This window comes from Lepidochelys olivacea (assembly GCF_965140295.1).
Source record: "Lepidochelys olivacea isolate rLepOli2 genome assembly, chromosome: 4".
Taxonomy (NCBI): Eukaryota; Metazoa; Chordata; order Testudines; family Cheloniidae; genus Lepidochelys; species Lepidochelys olivacea.
The window spans coordinates 45,918,717-45,932,121 of record NC_140414.1 but is presented as its reverse complement, the minus strand read 5'-3'; the positions used below and the strand labels follow the sequence as shown (position 1 = coordinate 45,932,121).

At 38.6% G+C, this 13,405-nt stretch overlaps 1 protein-coding gene across 3 annotated transcripts in view; it reads left to right on the top strand.

Annotated features, from left to right (window-relative positions):
- Positions 1 to 13,405, top strand: part of PRDM5 (PR/SET domain 5) — a 135,087-nt gene that overhangs the window by 65,188 nt on the left and 56,494 nt on the right. For 2 of the 3 annotated variants that reach the window (XM_084627052.1, XM_084627051.1), the window contains 2 exons: positions 4,242 to 4,402; positions 4,683 to 4,760. In XM_084627052.1, the coding sequence (XP_084483178.1) occupies positions 4,242 to 4,402; positions 4,683 to 4,760 (239 nt within the window). The remainder of the gene's footprint in view (positions 1 to 4,241; positions 4,403 to 4,682; positions 4,761 to 13,405) is intronic. The other variant, XM_084627053.1, reaches the window with a different exon arrangement.

Here is a 13,405-nt window from a genome sequence, read left to right as displayed (position 1 = left end):
GTCTCTTTTATGGCCTGCTGCCCTTATAGGTTTTCCTTTCTAGTGAGAGAATGGTATGGTAGATCTCAAATCAATGAAGGCTACACTCAGAAAGACCTCAAGACTTCTGGGATATGTTGCTCAAACAGTTTCATTTTTGTTCTTACTGCCTGTCCCTCCCTTCTCACATTTGTCTCCAGACTTCTCCTCCTTGTCCAGATCCCCCACAGTCTTCTATTCATTGAACTTTTTGAAACTTTGCACTTTTAGAGAGAGGTAAGGGATTGACTGTGTGTGCACAAATTTGCAGAGGGACAGTAGGGTTGAGGTCTGTTATTTCTCACCTCTATATATTATTTATTTATTTATTTATTTTAAAACATTTTTGCCATTAACAAGCATGTTCTCTCTGGAGAGACAAATCCACAGTTTGAGAACTGCAAAACTAAGCATCTCTGATGGTATCTTGTAGACTGAGCACTGAGTCTCATTGAGTAGATAGAAAGATTAATCTAAATAATCTGTATAGAAGCCCCTGGAGGCCCCATAGGATCTCATTTATAAAACTTTTCTTAAACATTACATTACTATATTGTCTCATACTATAGAATTAGAATTTATAATCCCTATTCCATGATGAGAGATCTTTGAGTTATAATGTATCTTAATGAAAACTATCTTTAGATAGGCTTTTTCCTCAAAAAGCATTTTATCAAAAAAATCCAGTTTAAATAAAAAACATCCAATTTTTTTATTTTTTTTTTAAACTCATTGATTTTTATTCACCCTGTAAATTATGCTCTCACTAACACTTGTGCAACCCTTCTGACTTCAACACCAATGTAATTTATAGAATTTAGTAACGATTCTGTTGATAATACATGAAAAGGAATATAATCCATGCTATGCTCCTCAGAGCCAACAAGAATTAAAGTCAGTGAACACTTACTTTGGTTGCTAAAGTAAGCAGGTAGTACTCTACATACATACATACATACATATGTAGGAAGATCCACTGAGCAAGAAGACATGATTTTTACATACTCACTTTCCAGAGTAGACAACTACACTTGCAAAAACCTAATAATAATAATAAAAAATTAAAAAGCTCTTGCTACTGTGTCCAGCAGCAGAATTTGTAGGAGTGAAAGTTGGGGAATGCTTCTCTCCAAAAAACAAGATGAGGCCTATGCTCCTTATAATCTGTACCAGAAAGAGAGCACAGCAATGGGGAGAGCAAAGCCCATGAGGCGTGAGTCCCATGTAAGCCATTCAACATGATCAGTACATCTTGGGGAAAGATATTTTTGGGTATATTATACCAGTGCTCCATTGCTTTCCTGTTTTGCTTTTGGATGCAATTATAGGTACAGATTTTGCATGGTAATGCTCTGTGTAGTTTGGGTTCTAGCTGTGTGAGAAACACTCCCCTCCCTGTGCACTGTCACAAGAAAGTAAGATGCATTTTCACTTTTATTCTCTAGCTTTTTCTGGACTAAAGGCAGAAAATCCTGATTAGTATGTTTGTTTTTAATTTTAAAGTTGACTTCCCCTCAATCCAACAGAGCCAACGTCTATTGACTTGAAAATAGAGAATGGAAATACTTTCCCCATTTTGTATGTATGAAGTGACTTTTTTTTTAATAGCTCTAGAGCATAAGTAGTAGGTGGAAGAAATTTGGCTCAGAGAGAGTTCCTAGCCTGCAGACCTGCTTTACAGTAGTCTAGTGAAAATTGTTTGTGATTTATCAAAGTAATAAGGTGTAATACTTTGTGTACTGTAAAAAAAATATACTATGCACAGTGGATTTTGTAATGCAAATATTTAGTAGGAGATTTTCAAATGTACCTAAGGGATTTAGGTGCATAAGTCCGATTTGAAAATCAGATATACTAGTGCTCCTAAGTCCTGTAGGGGCTTTTGAAAATCTCCTCCATAACTGTCTACCAATGTTCTATTGCTTTGGTGCAGGAGTATGTTGGTTAGGAAAGTTTTCCTGTGTCTTCCATGATTAATGAAGGTGTGTTGTGAGGATAAATTGATTAATAAAGTAGAAAAAAGTCTATAAAAAAAGGGAAAAATTCCCTATTCAGTACACTGTTTGGATGGCATGCAGTTAATGAAGTATGGGGCCACACACTGAATAATGAGGCTTAGAAAAAATTATTGAATAGCTTCTTTGTTCACTGAGCGCTATCCATCTTGTACATTCTGGCTCTTACCCTGCATAACACTTAAAAATATGTGCTTAACTTTAAGCTTGTTAGTAGACCCATTGACTTCTGTGTGCTTAAGTGCTTTACTGGATTGAGGTGAGTACATAGCACCTTACAGGATCCATTAATGTATTTTGGAAAAAAAATAGTATATAGTCTATGCAATTAAAGACTTGACTATATCATAAAGTGTGCACACAAGGGGACAGAGTTAAGTTTGTGTCTACAGCCTCAGTTTTGGCATTTCTAACTTTTGGGTGCTTCACTTTAGAACCTTAAAAGAACATTAAAACATTTTTAAAATGGAATTGTATTTGTTAGAATTGTTATAACATTGTGGAAATACAGAACTGAAGCTGATTGTAGTGATTTACATTTAAATGTTTTCAGTATTTTTTCTTTAATGAAGCAGTAAGAGCTTGCAAATTACTTTAATCAGAATGTTAATTGACTTTACTTGCACGTAACACAGGTTGATGTTACTAAAGAAAGGGATTCCAAAAGAGACATCAGGCCACGAGTTTTAAAGGTAGAGAATGAAGAATTTCATTCAATATTTTGGTGCAGTTTTGGTGTAAGATCTTGTCTTCATTTGCCTCAGACGATGCTGCTTTTGCTCCCAACTGCAAAGTGAATACATTTTTAACGATTGATGTTATTGGAAAGAGAAAATGAGGTTCTGTAGGTTGAAGGATGCCCAAGTGTACTTGCTGAACCATTAAAAGAAGTTTTAATCTTTATTGGCTCTCTGGGTTGGATAATGCTGCTTACCAGAAGAGAATGGGTACAAGATCTACTTCCATGACAAGTAGAGTCTGTTATGAGGGAGGGCTGTTGCTAATGGAAAAAGGAAATGTTTAATTTATAATAGTTACGTCTTTAAATAGCAATGTCAGTGGAGAGGTGGGTTAATATGGTGTCATAAAAGTAAAGTTATGCAATAAAGAAATGAGTATTTCAGCACCATTGGCATGTACTATCAGAGTGGTCTTTACCCAAAGGCCATTGAAGTAAATGGGAGACTTTCCATTCATTGGCCTTTGGACTTAGCCCAGAATGCACAAGGAAAACTGAACCCAGTGGAACTGAGATAGCTGTATTGTCTAATAAGTGGTATTGAGAAAGTATCCTTGCCAGGGTTCAGGAGCCTGCAGATCAAAAAACTGGATTGGGAAGTAGGAGTTCCAGGGGATGATGACTTCCTTTGACTTCCTTTTCACTTTGACTGTTCTTTGTTTTTTATGCAAATGCATGGAAGTTACTTCAGGACAGATGCACCTTGATTTCCTGTTTTTACCAAGATTTTGTGGGCGTATAGATGTTTTAAGTATGATGGGTTTCTGAATGAATTTCATTTTATAGCTCAATACATAGTAATATACTCAGCAGGAGACTGAAATTCACTTCTATATTTAAGGTAATAAGAACAGTAAGATTTTGTAATTGTTTATCTCCAGTTTCACCTTCTTGGATTTTTTTTATCAAAAATTCTGTGTAGATTTTCATAATATGATACTTCCTCTCCTTTATTTTATTCGCTTTGATGACAATTAAAATATCATCACTGGTATCTGAGTTAGCATTCATGGAAATGAATGAGGCTGTTCTGATCTCAAAGCTATTGTTAGGGATTCTGTGCTAACTCAAGCAGGCGTCTCTGCATCAGTTATATAACTTAACATTTTGAAATTTTTCTTTGCGACCATAATAGCTAGAGACTTATGGTGTTGGGCATGCTGCTTTTCAGATTAGATATAAACCTGGTCCTGACCATGTGTTGTTATTCAAAATCATTCACTTTCGGCAAGGGTAGAGAGGTTAATCCCAACTTCCTGGCTAAATTATTTGGGTGATTACATTCTGCTTTCTTAAATAAAAATTTATATTGGATATGGTGTTCTTTCAGTTTCCAGGGACATATGTCAGTACAACTTCCTCCATGTGGCAGATTTGTGCACCGTGTTCCCTTTCTCAAGGGATTAGAGAGTTAACATGATTCCTGACGTTAGCTGGTGTGTTTATACCTTGCTTTTCTATTTTATAAGGTGAGAGGACCTTCAAGTGTGATCACTGTGATGCTACCTTCAAAAGGAAGGACACGTTAAATGTTCACATCCAAGTTGTGCATGATGGACATAAGAAATATAAATGTGATCTGTGTGACAAAGCCTTTGTTACACCTTCAGTGCTTAAGAGTCATAAAAAAGTGAGTATAATCAACTCCACTGAATTTTCATTCATTTCCTTGTTTGTTTACCCTCAAGACTGTGACTAAACAAAATATCCCTCAATGTTCCTGTATGGTGTTTTTTTTTCAGTAAAAAGTTATCCATTATTGTTAACGAGAACAAACATAATGTTTGCTTATTTCAATACTGGGGTTGCTGGTGGCATCCAGAGTCTAGAAGGTTCATAGGTAAAAGTCCTTTCTAAACACTCCAGCATTGGGTGTGTTGCAGAGGTGACTTGTTGCACTGCTCTTACAGCACTCCTATCTACCAGTCCATAGAGCGGCATTGGTGTCAGCTTTAGAAGAGGCCACTTGCTCACCTTCCTGGCCAGAGGTAAGGTGTCAACTTAAGTAGATGTTAATAGGAGTGAATGTGGAGAAAATAACTGAACAAAATGACCAGCCGTAATAAATGGTCTCCAGTGCTGCCACCAAATATAGAATAGGAGAGAATCTGCTAAAAAACATTGTGTATGTGTTCTTAACTTTACAGTTTGAATTGGCACCCACACGCTTGTGTATATGTATGCATAAAACACAAACCTTTATAACTTTTTGTTTTATGGATTAACAGCAAAACCAAGTGTAATTGTGGTATTTATGTACAGCAATTTAACCGTGAGACTATGTGAAGCACTGATTATTTACATTATAATTAGGTTCCTACCAAATTCACAGTTCATTGTGGTCAATTTCACCGTCATAGGATTTTTAAAATAGTAAATTTCATGATTTCAGCTATTTAAATCTGAAATTTCACGGTGTTGTAACTGTCGGGGTCCTGACCTAAAAAGGAGTTGAGGAGGAGGCTGTCACAAGGTTATTGTAGGGGGAGGTCGCGGTACTGCTACCTTTTCTTCTGCGCTGCTGCTGGCAGCGGTGCTGCCTTCAGAGCTGGGCAGCTGGAGAGCGGCTGGCTGGGAGCCCAGCTCTGAAGGCAGAGTCACCACCAGCAGCATCCCAGAAGAAAGAGGGCAGGGTATGGTATGGCCACCCTTACTTCTGCGCTGCTGCCTGCAGAGCTGGGGTCTCAGTCAGCAGCTGCCGCTCTCCAGCTCCCCAGCACTAAAGGCAGCACAGAAGTAAGGGTGGCAATTCCACAACGCCCCTAAAATAACCTTGTGACACCCCCCCTCCCCCGCAACTCCCTTTTGGGTCAGGACCCGCAATTGGAGAAACGCTGGTCTCTCCCATGAAATCTGTATGCTATAGGGTAGAAGCACACAAAAGACCAGATTTCACAGGCGAGAGACGAGATTTCACGGTCTGTGACGTGTTTTTCATGTCTGTGAGTTCGGTAGGACCCTAATTATCATGCTAGTGAGTTTAGCATTGAGGATGCTTATACAAACTAATTACAAAAGGGAATTTAAAGTTTGTTGCCACTCTGTCCTTATGTTGTCTTATAGTCAGTGCTTGTGTATGTGTTAGCACACAGCCTTCAGCCCACCTCAGAGCCTGGGCTTGATCTCAGACCTCTGAATTCTTGAACATAGTGGATTGCATCATCATCTTAGCTTTGTATGGCACCAAGCACGCAGTCACAAATTACAAATAGTAAAGGGGCCAGTTAAGGATAGAACAGATTTTTTTGGTGTTTTTTTTTTTGGTTTTTTGGTTTTTACAGTTTTAAATATACTTTACTTAAATATATTTAAGTGCATTGATGATCTCCATTTGTTTAATTTACTGGTATCTGTTTTGATGTCACAGTTATCTCATTTACTTACATTTAAATACATATTGTATTACTATTTCATATTTAATATTTATATTAAAATATTTAATATTTATATTACAATAGTGCATAGATGAGAAAATAGTATTTTTTGATAGTTACCTTTGATGGACGTAGTGGCAAAATCATCTGAACCTTTACTATGCTATAGCTTCCACACTGCTACTACCGATGAAGAATTTTAAAATTGGCTTGTTAACACAAAGCCAGAAAACGGTACTGAGAGAAAGCTGCAATAGAAAAACACATCTCTAGGGTGGGACACTTGTGAAAATTAGTAGATGATGGGTATCTTGTATTTAAGCTTTTCAACAGAGCTGGGGGTGGGGAGTTTGGAGAGTTCCTGTTCCTTTTCCACATTTTATCTTTGTTTAGTTCTTCCTCTTGTATCTGGTTCCATTTTCTTTCTGCTCCATCTTCCCTCTTTTGGGGATGTGCAAAGGACAGGGCGTAGGCAGTTGGCCTAATGGTCCTGGCTGGGCTGGTGTCCACAAGTCAAAGATGGCCACAAAGTGTAGTCAGCAAGCAGGGATCAGAGTAATCACGAGAGCCAGGATTGATCAGCTAGAGTCAGGGTTAGGGTCAGGCTGGGTCAGAGACTGGAGATCAGAAAGCAAGGTGAGATCTGAAGTCACAATAGGCCAGAAGTCTGTGCTGCTGTCTGGACAACTTCCTGGGAAACCTCCAGGGTTAAATAGTGGGCATGGGCCAATCAGAAGGCCACAGGATGCTATCACTAGATCTCCTTTAGGCTCCGCAGGAAGTACCACCAAACCTCCACAGTGTTCCTTGGATGTGGCTCTGTATGACCTTCTGCTGGCAATGTGGGAATGTCAGCTGTCCCAGGCTCTGCAAACTTGGGTTCTAGTTCCATGGATCCTCACAGGATGTGACTCTTTAGGATGTGCCTATCAAACATTAAAAACTTCGGCCAGCCGTGCCCCCTCAAGAAAATGGATGCTAGATTTTTGTGAAAAAACATTAACCAATTTCACCCAGTGCTGAATAGTGTAGTGTGTGTATGTGCTTTTTTATGCTTTTGTGTTAATGCTGGTTTATAGTCAGTTGGTTATGATGACTAAATGAAGCACGTTTGCTGAAAGCTTCACTTGTAATTTACTGTTTTGAGCAGATTAAAATAGTAGAATAAGATATGAATTCTTCAGTACAATGATGATCTGCTCTTCCTCCGACAAAGATCATCATGCTCATCAAATGGCTACTTAATTAGATTTTTGTTTGAAACTGCACTACTTTGAGATACCACAACAAAATGGTTTGCTTTCAATATCTCTGATTGATTTTTAATTAGTAATGATATGTTGAGTAAACAAAGTAAATTTAAAATTGTGATCTTCTAGTCAAGAAAATCAAATTCATATTATTGTGGTTAAGAATAAATATATAGATTGTAAAACCGTGTGTAAAATCTAAAAATAATCTAAGTAATTTTTTCCATTTTTTTCTTTCCATTTTAATGAATGAGACCGAAAATGTGTGGAAAAAAGAATTTGTGACCTTTCTCATTTACCATGTATCATCAGGGTTGTGTGTGATTTGTTTTGTTCTGGTTTTTTTGAGAGTACAGGAAAAAATTATTTTTAAAATAAGATTTTCATGGAATGCTACATAAATAGCAGAATCCACCTATAAAAAGATGGGCCTAAGAGGGTTATAGGAATAGTTTATGCTGCCACTGTCCAATCCTTTATGCATGTAGTCATTCAGCAGACTGGAAACCCTGATCCCTTCATAGGTACTGTTTAATTGCATAGAGAGTTTGAGGGTAGATCAAAGTTGAGCTACTTTATTCTCTGTAACATATGCTATTATGTTTAAATGTATATGTTTAAATAATTTCTAAAAGGAAGAATATTATAAATAATATTTAATACTTTAAATCTATTAATTTATTAACTTATTATATTAATATACTTTATATTATATAATAAATATTATTTATGTAAACTAAATCTAAGGAACAAATAGAAGAGTCTTTTAAAAAAAAACTCTTCTGGGGACACTATTTACCTAAAACACAGCGCGCATATGTTTATAGCTGTAGCTATGAAAATGCTAACTTGCCCTTAACACTGTCAAAACATAATGAGGAAATAAGTTTATTCCTATTAATTATACACACTGCTAGAAGTTTCTTGGGATAACCTGACCAATCCATTTCTTCCTTTAATCAGCCCTTGCTTCCAGTATTATACTTGGAAAGAATGTAACTCCTTGATATGCTCAGTAGGACTGATGAATGATGGAACTCCAGTCCCACTTCCAGGAAGTGACTTCTGAGTTTCAGGTTCCCAAAAAACCCAATATCATCACATCTTTTCTTTAGCTGTAGGCAAATGCTGTGTCTCAGTTGCTGTTTTTTCTCCTGGTTTCTTCCTGTCTGTTACCCAAGCAGAACCTCAGACTTGCAATTCTGTCTTGGCAAAACAATGTCATCATTCAGAATGTTCTTTAATATGTAGGTCTTTTCCCCTTCACAAAGCGTTATGCCAGCTCTTTTTCTTTAATTTTGAACATCTGCAGTACTGGCTAGAGCGAGGCACGCTGTAAGCATTTATTCATGTAGACCTTCCTTGTCACTTCTGTGTATGGCCTACAACATCTTTGCTTTCCAGTTTTAAGCAGTTTTCAGATGAAGATGGACATCCTGCAAACTATGGAATGGTTTTGTTTTGTGTAACTAATTCTCTTTGAAGACCAGAAAAAGCTGCCAAACCCTTTTCACCCATGACTGGTCTCAGACACGGTTTGAACACAGGAGTCCAAAGGTGATTAGCTAGTGTAGAAATACATTGTGCTTCTTAGCTATTCTTTTCTTATGTCTATTGTAACTGTTTACAAATGATCAGTCATTTCTTTATTAAGGGCCCCATGCAGCAAGATGCTGAACCATTTAACTCCCATTGGAACAAGTAGGAGACAAAGCCACTAAACAAATCTCAGGATCGTGGCCTAAAAAAGATGCCTGTGTGCCTGTTTTTGAAGCTTTTGGTTTATTTCCTGTTAATTTTTCTATTACAAGGTTAACTTTAATTTCAAGTGCATCTCTTCAACACTGATCTGAAGTCCTTTATTAAATCTTTTTGCAGGCAAATCTCCTATTGAAGTTCATAGGAGCTTTGCATGTGTAAAACCTGAGAAGTGACTTCAGAATCAGACTCTACTGTGTAGTATGTATCTTTCTGTTTTGAAGTTTGTTATGCCTTCATTTTAAAATAGCTGAGATGGCAAGTAGTATAGAATTCTGATCCCCACACTAATATGGTTTGTGGAAAAAATGGAAAATGTTAAGGATGTAAATATCATACAAAATATCTCATGTACTTAAAGATAATGGCATCTGTTTCTTTTAATTGGTTTTAACTGAATTTCTGAAGCTACAAAAACATTTCAGAGACGTGCTAATGATGACAGAATTTAATCTTAGTTTTTATCTTTTCAAAGTTTGAATTAAATGGTAATATTTGCTCCTTCTTTGATGAATATGAATCTATGCTGGTATGTTTGTGCATGTAGATTTGAATCTGTATAATTTATCTAAGAACTCTGATACTAACTATACAGTGATCAGTGTCATAGGAATACTTACATAGGTTGCACATACACATCTTTTATATATTTGTGTGTGTATGTGTGTATATGTATGTATGTATATATATATCTATATAATGTGCACACAGAGACATAATTATATATGAGTCAACATTTTGAAAAATGGCTTCTAATTTTGTGGACACAATCATATGTCCCTCCTCAAAAGATACAGTTTGTGGTTGCAAAATGCAGTTGCTTTGTGTGCAAATCTGAGAGATGTCTGTCTGTTCAGCTTGTGCTCATGCAGATGTTTGAAGTAATTGTGTCTTTTATGGGTGCAATTAACAGTAATGAAAACTGTAGGTACAAATTTACAGCATTGATGTCTGATGGAAGATATTTCTCATAATCTGCGTATAACATTTGTTTTAAAAGCACATTAAATCCTTTATTTGAGAAATATAAATACTGTTGTCAAACCGAGGTCACTGGATGATGATTTTTGTGTGTGCAACGTTGGTCTAATTATGCAGGGGAAAATCCTGAAGGGTCTACCAAGTGATAGCCAGTAAAACACCATATAAGATTTTAAGAGGTTACATAATAATTAGACATGTACTAAGCCCTTTGTCTAAAAGTACCTTCCTGCAGCCCCTTGCACTTTGAGGAAATTCAGATCTGAATCTAGATCCAAACTTAAGCCCATCTCTAAGGGGGATGGGACAATTTCCTGGTGCAAGTGCTAGAGGAGCCAACTAGGGGGGGAGCTTTTCTTGACCTGCTGCTCACAAACCGGGAAGAATTAGTAGGGGAAGCAAAAGTGGATGGGAATCTGGGAGGCAGTGACCATGAGTTGGTTGAGTTCAGGATCCTGACACAGGGAAGAAAGGTAAGCAGCAGGATACGGACCCTGGACTTCAGGAAAGCAGACTTTGACTCCCTCAGGGAATGGATGGGTAGGATCCCCTGGGGGACTAACATGAAGGGGAAAGGAGTCCAGGAGAGCTGGCTGTATTTCAAGGAATCCCTGTTGAGGTTACAGGGACAAACCATCCTGATGTGTCGAAAGAATAGTAAATATGGCAGGCGACCAGCTTGGCTTAACGGTGAAATCCTAGAGGATCTTAAACATAAAAAAGAAGCTTACAAGAAGTGGAAGGTTGGACATATGACCAGGGAAGAGTATAAAAATATTGCTCGGGCATGTAGGAATGAAATCAGGAGGGCCAAATCGCACCTGGAGCTGCAGCTAGCAAGAGATGTTAAGAGTAACAAGAAGGGTTTCTTCAGGTATGTTGGCAACAAGAAGAAAGCCAAGGAAAGTGTGGGCCCCTTAATGAATGAGGGAGGCAACCTAGTGACAGAGGATGTGGAAAAAGCTAATGTACTCAAAGCTTTTTTTGCTTCTGTCTTCACTAACAAGGTCAGCTCCCAGACTGCTGCGCTGGGCATCACAACATGGGGAATAGATGGCCAGCCCTCTGTGGAGAAAGAGGTGGTTAGGGACTATTTAGAAAAGCTGGACGTGCACAAGTCCATGGGGCCGGATGAGTTGCATCCAAGAGTGCTAAAGGAATTGGTGGCTGTGATTGCAGAGCCATTGGCCATTATCTTTGAAAACTCGTGGTGAACGGGGGAAGTCCCGAATGACTGGAAAAAGGCTAATGTAGTGCCCATCTTTAAAAAAGGGAAGAAGGAGGATCCTGGGAACTACAGGCCAGTCAGCCTCACCTCAGTCCCCGGAAAAATCATGGAGCAGGTCCTCAAAGAATCAATCCTGAAGCACTTACATGAGAGGAAAGTGATCAGGAACAGTCAGCATGGATTCACCAAGGGAAGGTCATGCCTGACTAATCTAATCGCCTTCTATGATGAGATTACTGGTTCTGTGGATGAAGGGAAAGCAGTGGATGTATTGTTTCTTGACTTTAGCAAAGCTTTTGACACGGTCTCCCACAGTATTCTTGTCAGCAAGTTAAAGAAGTATGGGATGGATGAATGCACTATAAGGTGGGTAGAAAGTTGGCTAGATTGTCGGGCTCAACAGGTAGTGATCAATGGCTCCATGTCTAGTTGGCAGCCGGTGTCAAATGGAGTGCCCCAGGGGTCGGTCCTGGGGCCGGTTTTGTTCAATATCTTCATAAATGATCTGGAGGATGGTGTGGATTGCACTCTCAGCAAATTTGCGGATGATACTAAACTGGGAGGACTGGTAGATACGCTGGAGGGCAGGGATAGGATACAGAGGGACCTAGACAAATTGGAGGATTGGGCCAAAAGAAATCTGATGAGGTTCAATAAGGATAAATGCAGGGTCCTGCACTTAGGACGGAAGAACCCAATGCACAGCTACAGACTAGGGACCGAATGGCTAGGCAGCAGTTCTGCGGAAAAGGACCTAGGGGTGACAGTGGACGAGAAGCTGGATATGAGTCAGCAGTGTGCCCTTGTTGCCAAGAAGGCCAATGGCATTTTGGGATGTATAAGTAGGGGCATAGCAAGCAGATCGAGGGACGTGATCGTCCCCCTCTATTCGACATTGGTGAGGCCTCATTTGGAGTACTGTGTCCAGTTTTGGGCCCCACACTACAAGAAGGATGTGGATAAATTGGAGAGAGTCCAGCAAAGGGCAACAAAAATGATTAGGGGTCTGGAACACATGACTTATGAGGAGAGGCTGAGGGAACTGGGATTGTTTAGTCTGTAGAAGAGAAGACTGAGGGGGGATTTGATAGCTGCTTTCAACTACCTGAGAGGTGGTTCCAGAGAGGATGGTTCTAAACTATTCTCAGTGGTAGAAGAGGACAGGACAAGGAGTAATGGTCTCAAGTTGCAGTGGGGGAGGTTTAGGTTGGATATTAGGAAAACCTTTTTTCACTAGGAGGGTGGTGAAACACTGGAATGCGTTACCTAGGGAGGTGGTAGAATCTCCTTCCTTAGAAGTTTTTAAGGTCAGGCTTGACAAAGCCCTGGCTGGGATGATTTAATTGGGGATTGGTTCTGCTTTTGAGCAGGGGGTTGGACTAGATGACCTCCTGAGGTCCCTTCCAACCCTGATATTCTATGATTCTAATAATAACTTTGTAACTGTTACCAGGTGAATAAAGTCCTTGTGACAGCTGTATATCACTTTACACTGTAGCCATGACCTTAAGGCCCAATGTCTCCAAAGAGAACTGTTGTCCTAACTATAAATCCCCCCATCCAAACTAGTCCTTTACCTTCTGAAGAACTGGGTTGATTTGAAAGTGTGTCTGTCTTACTGTTATCACTAAGTATTCTGTGTATCATAAAATAGAAAATTGTATAAGAGTCAAACAGCCAAATTCTAAAGTTTTAACTTAGTCCTCACTCCAGCAAATATTCCTTTGAAGTCAATGGAGTTTTGCTGCAGTAAGGACAGAGTGAGAACTTCAGGGCATGTGACTCGTAATTTAAACAGTTTTTATTGTTAAGATAATTATTAAAAACACACTCTCATTTTAACCCCAGATGACATGAAGAAGTTAAATCTAAGACGCGAAGTAAGTCCCAACGAAGGGACTTATTGTTCTTTATTTTTCTTTTCATCCACATGTATTAGTCACACAAACTTGAATGGAGAATTGATCCATAGTGTATCTAAGATCCAGATTGCAGGGTTTGAGGTTTTTTTAATGCTTTCTTATTAATTTTCTCTTTTTTCC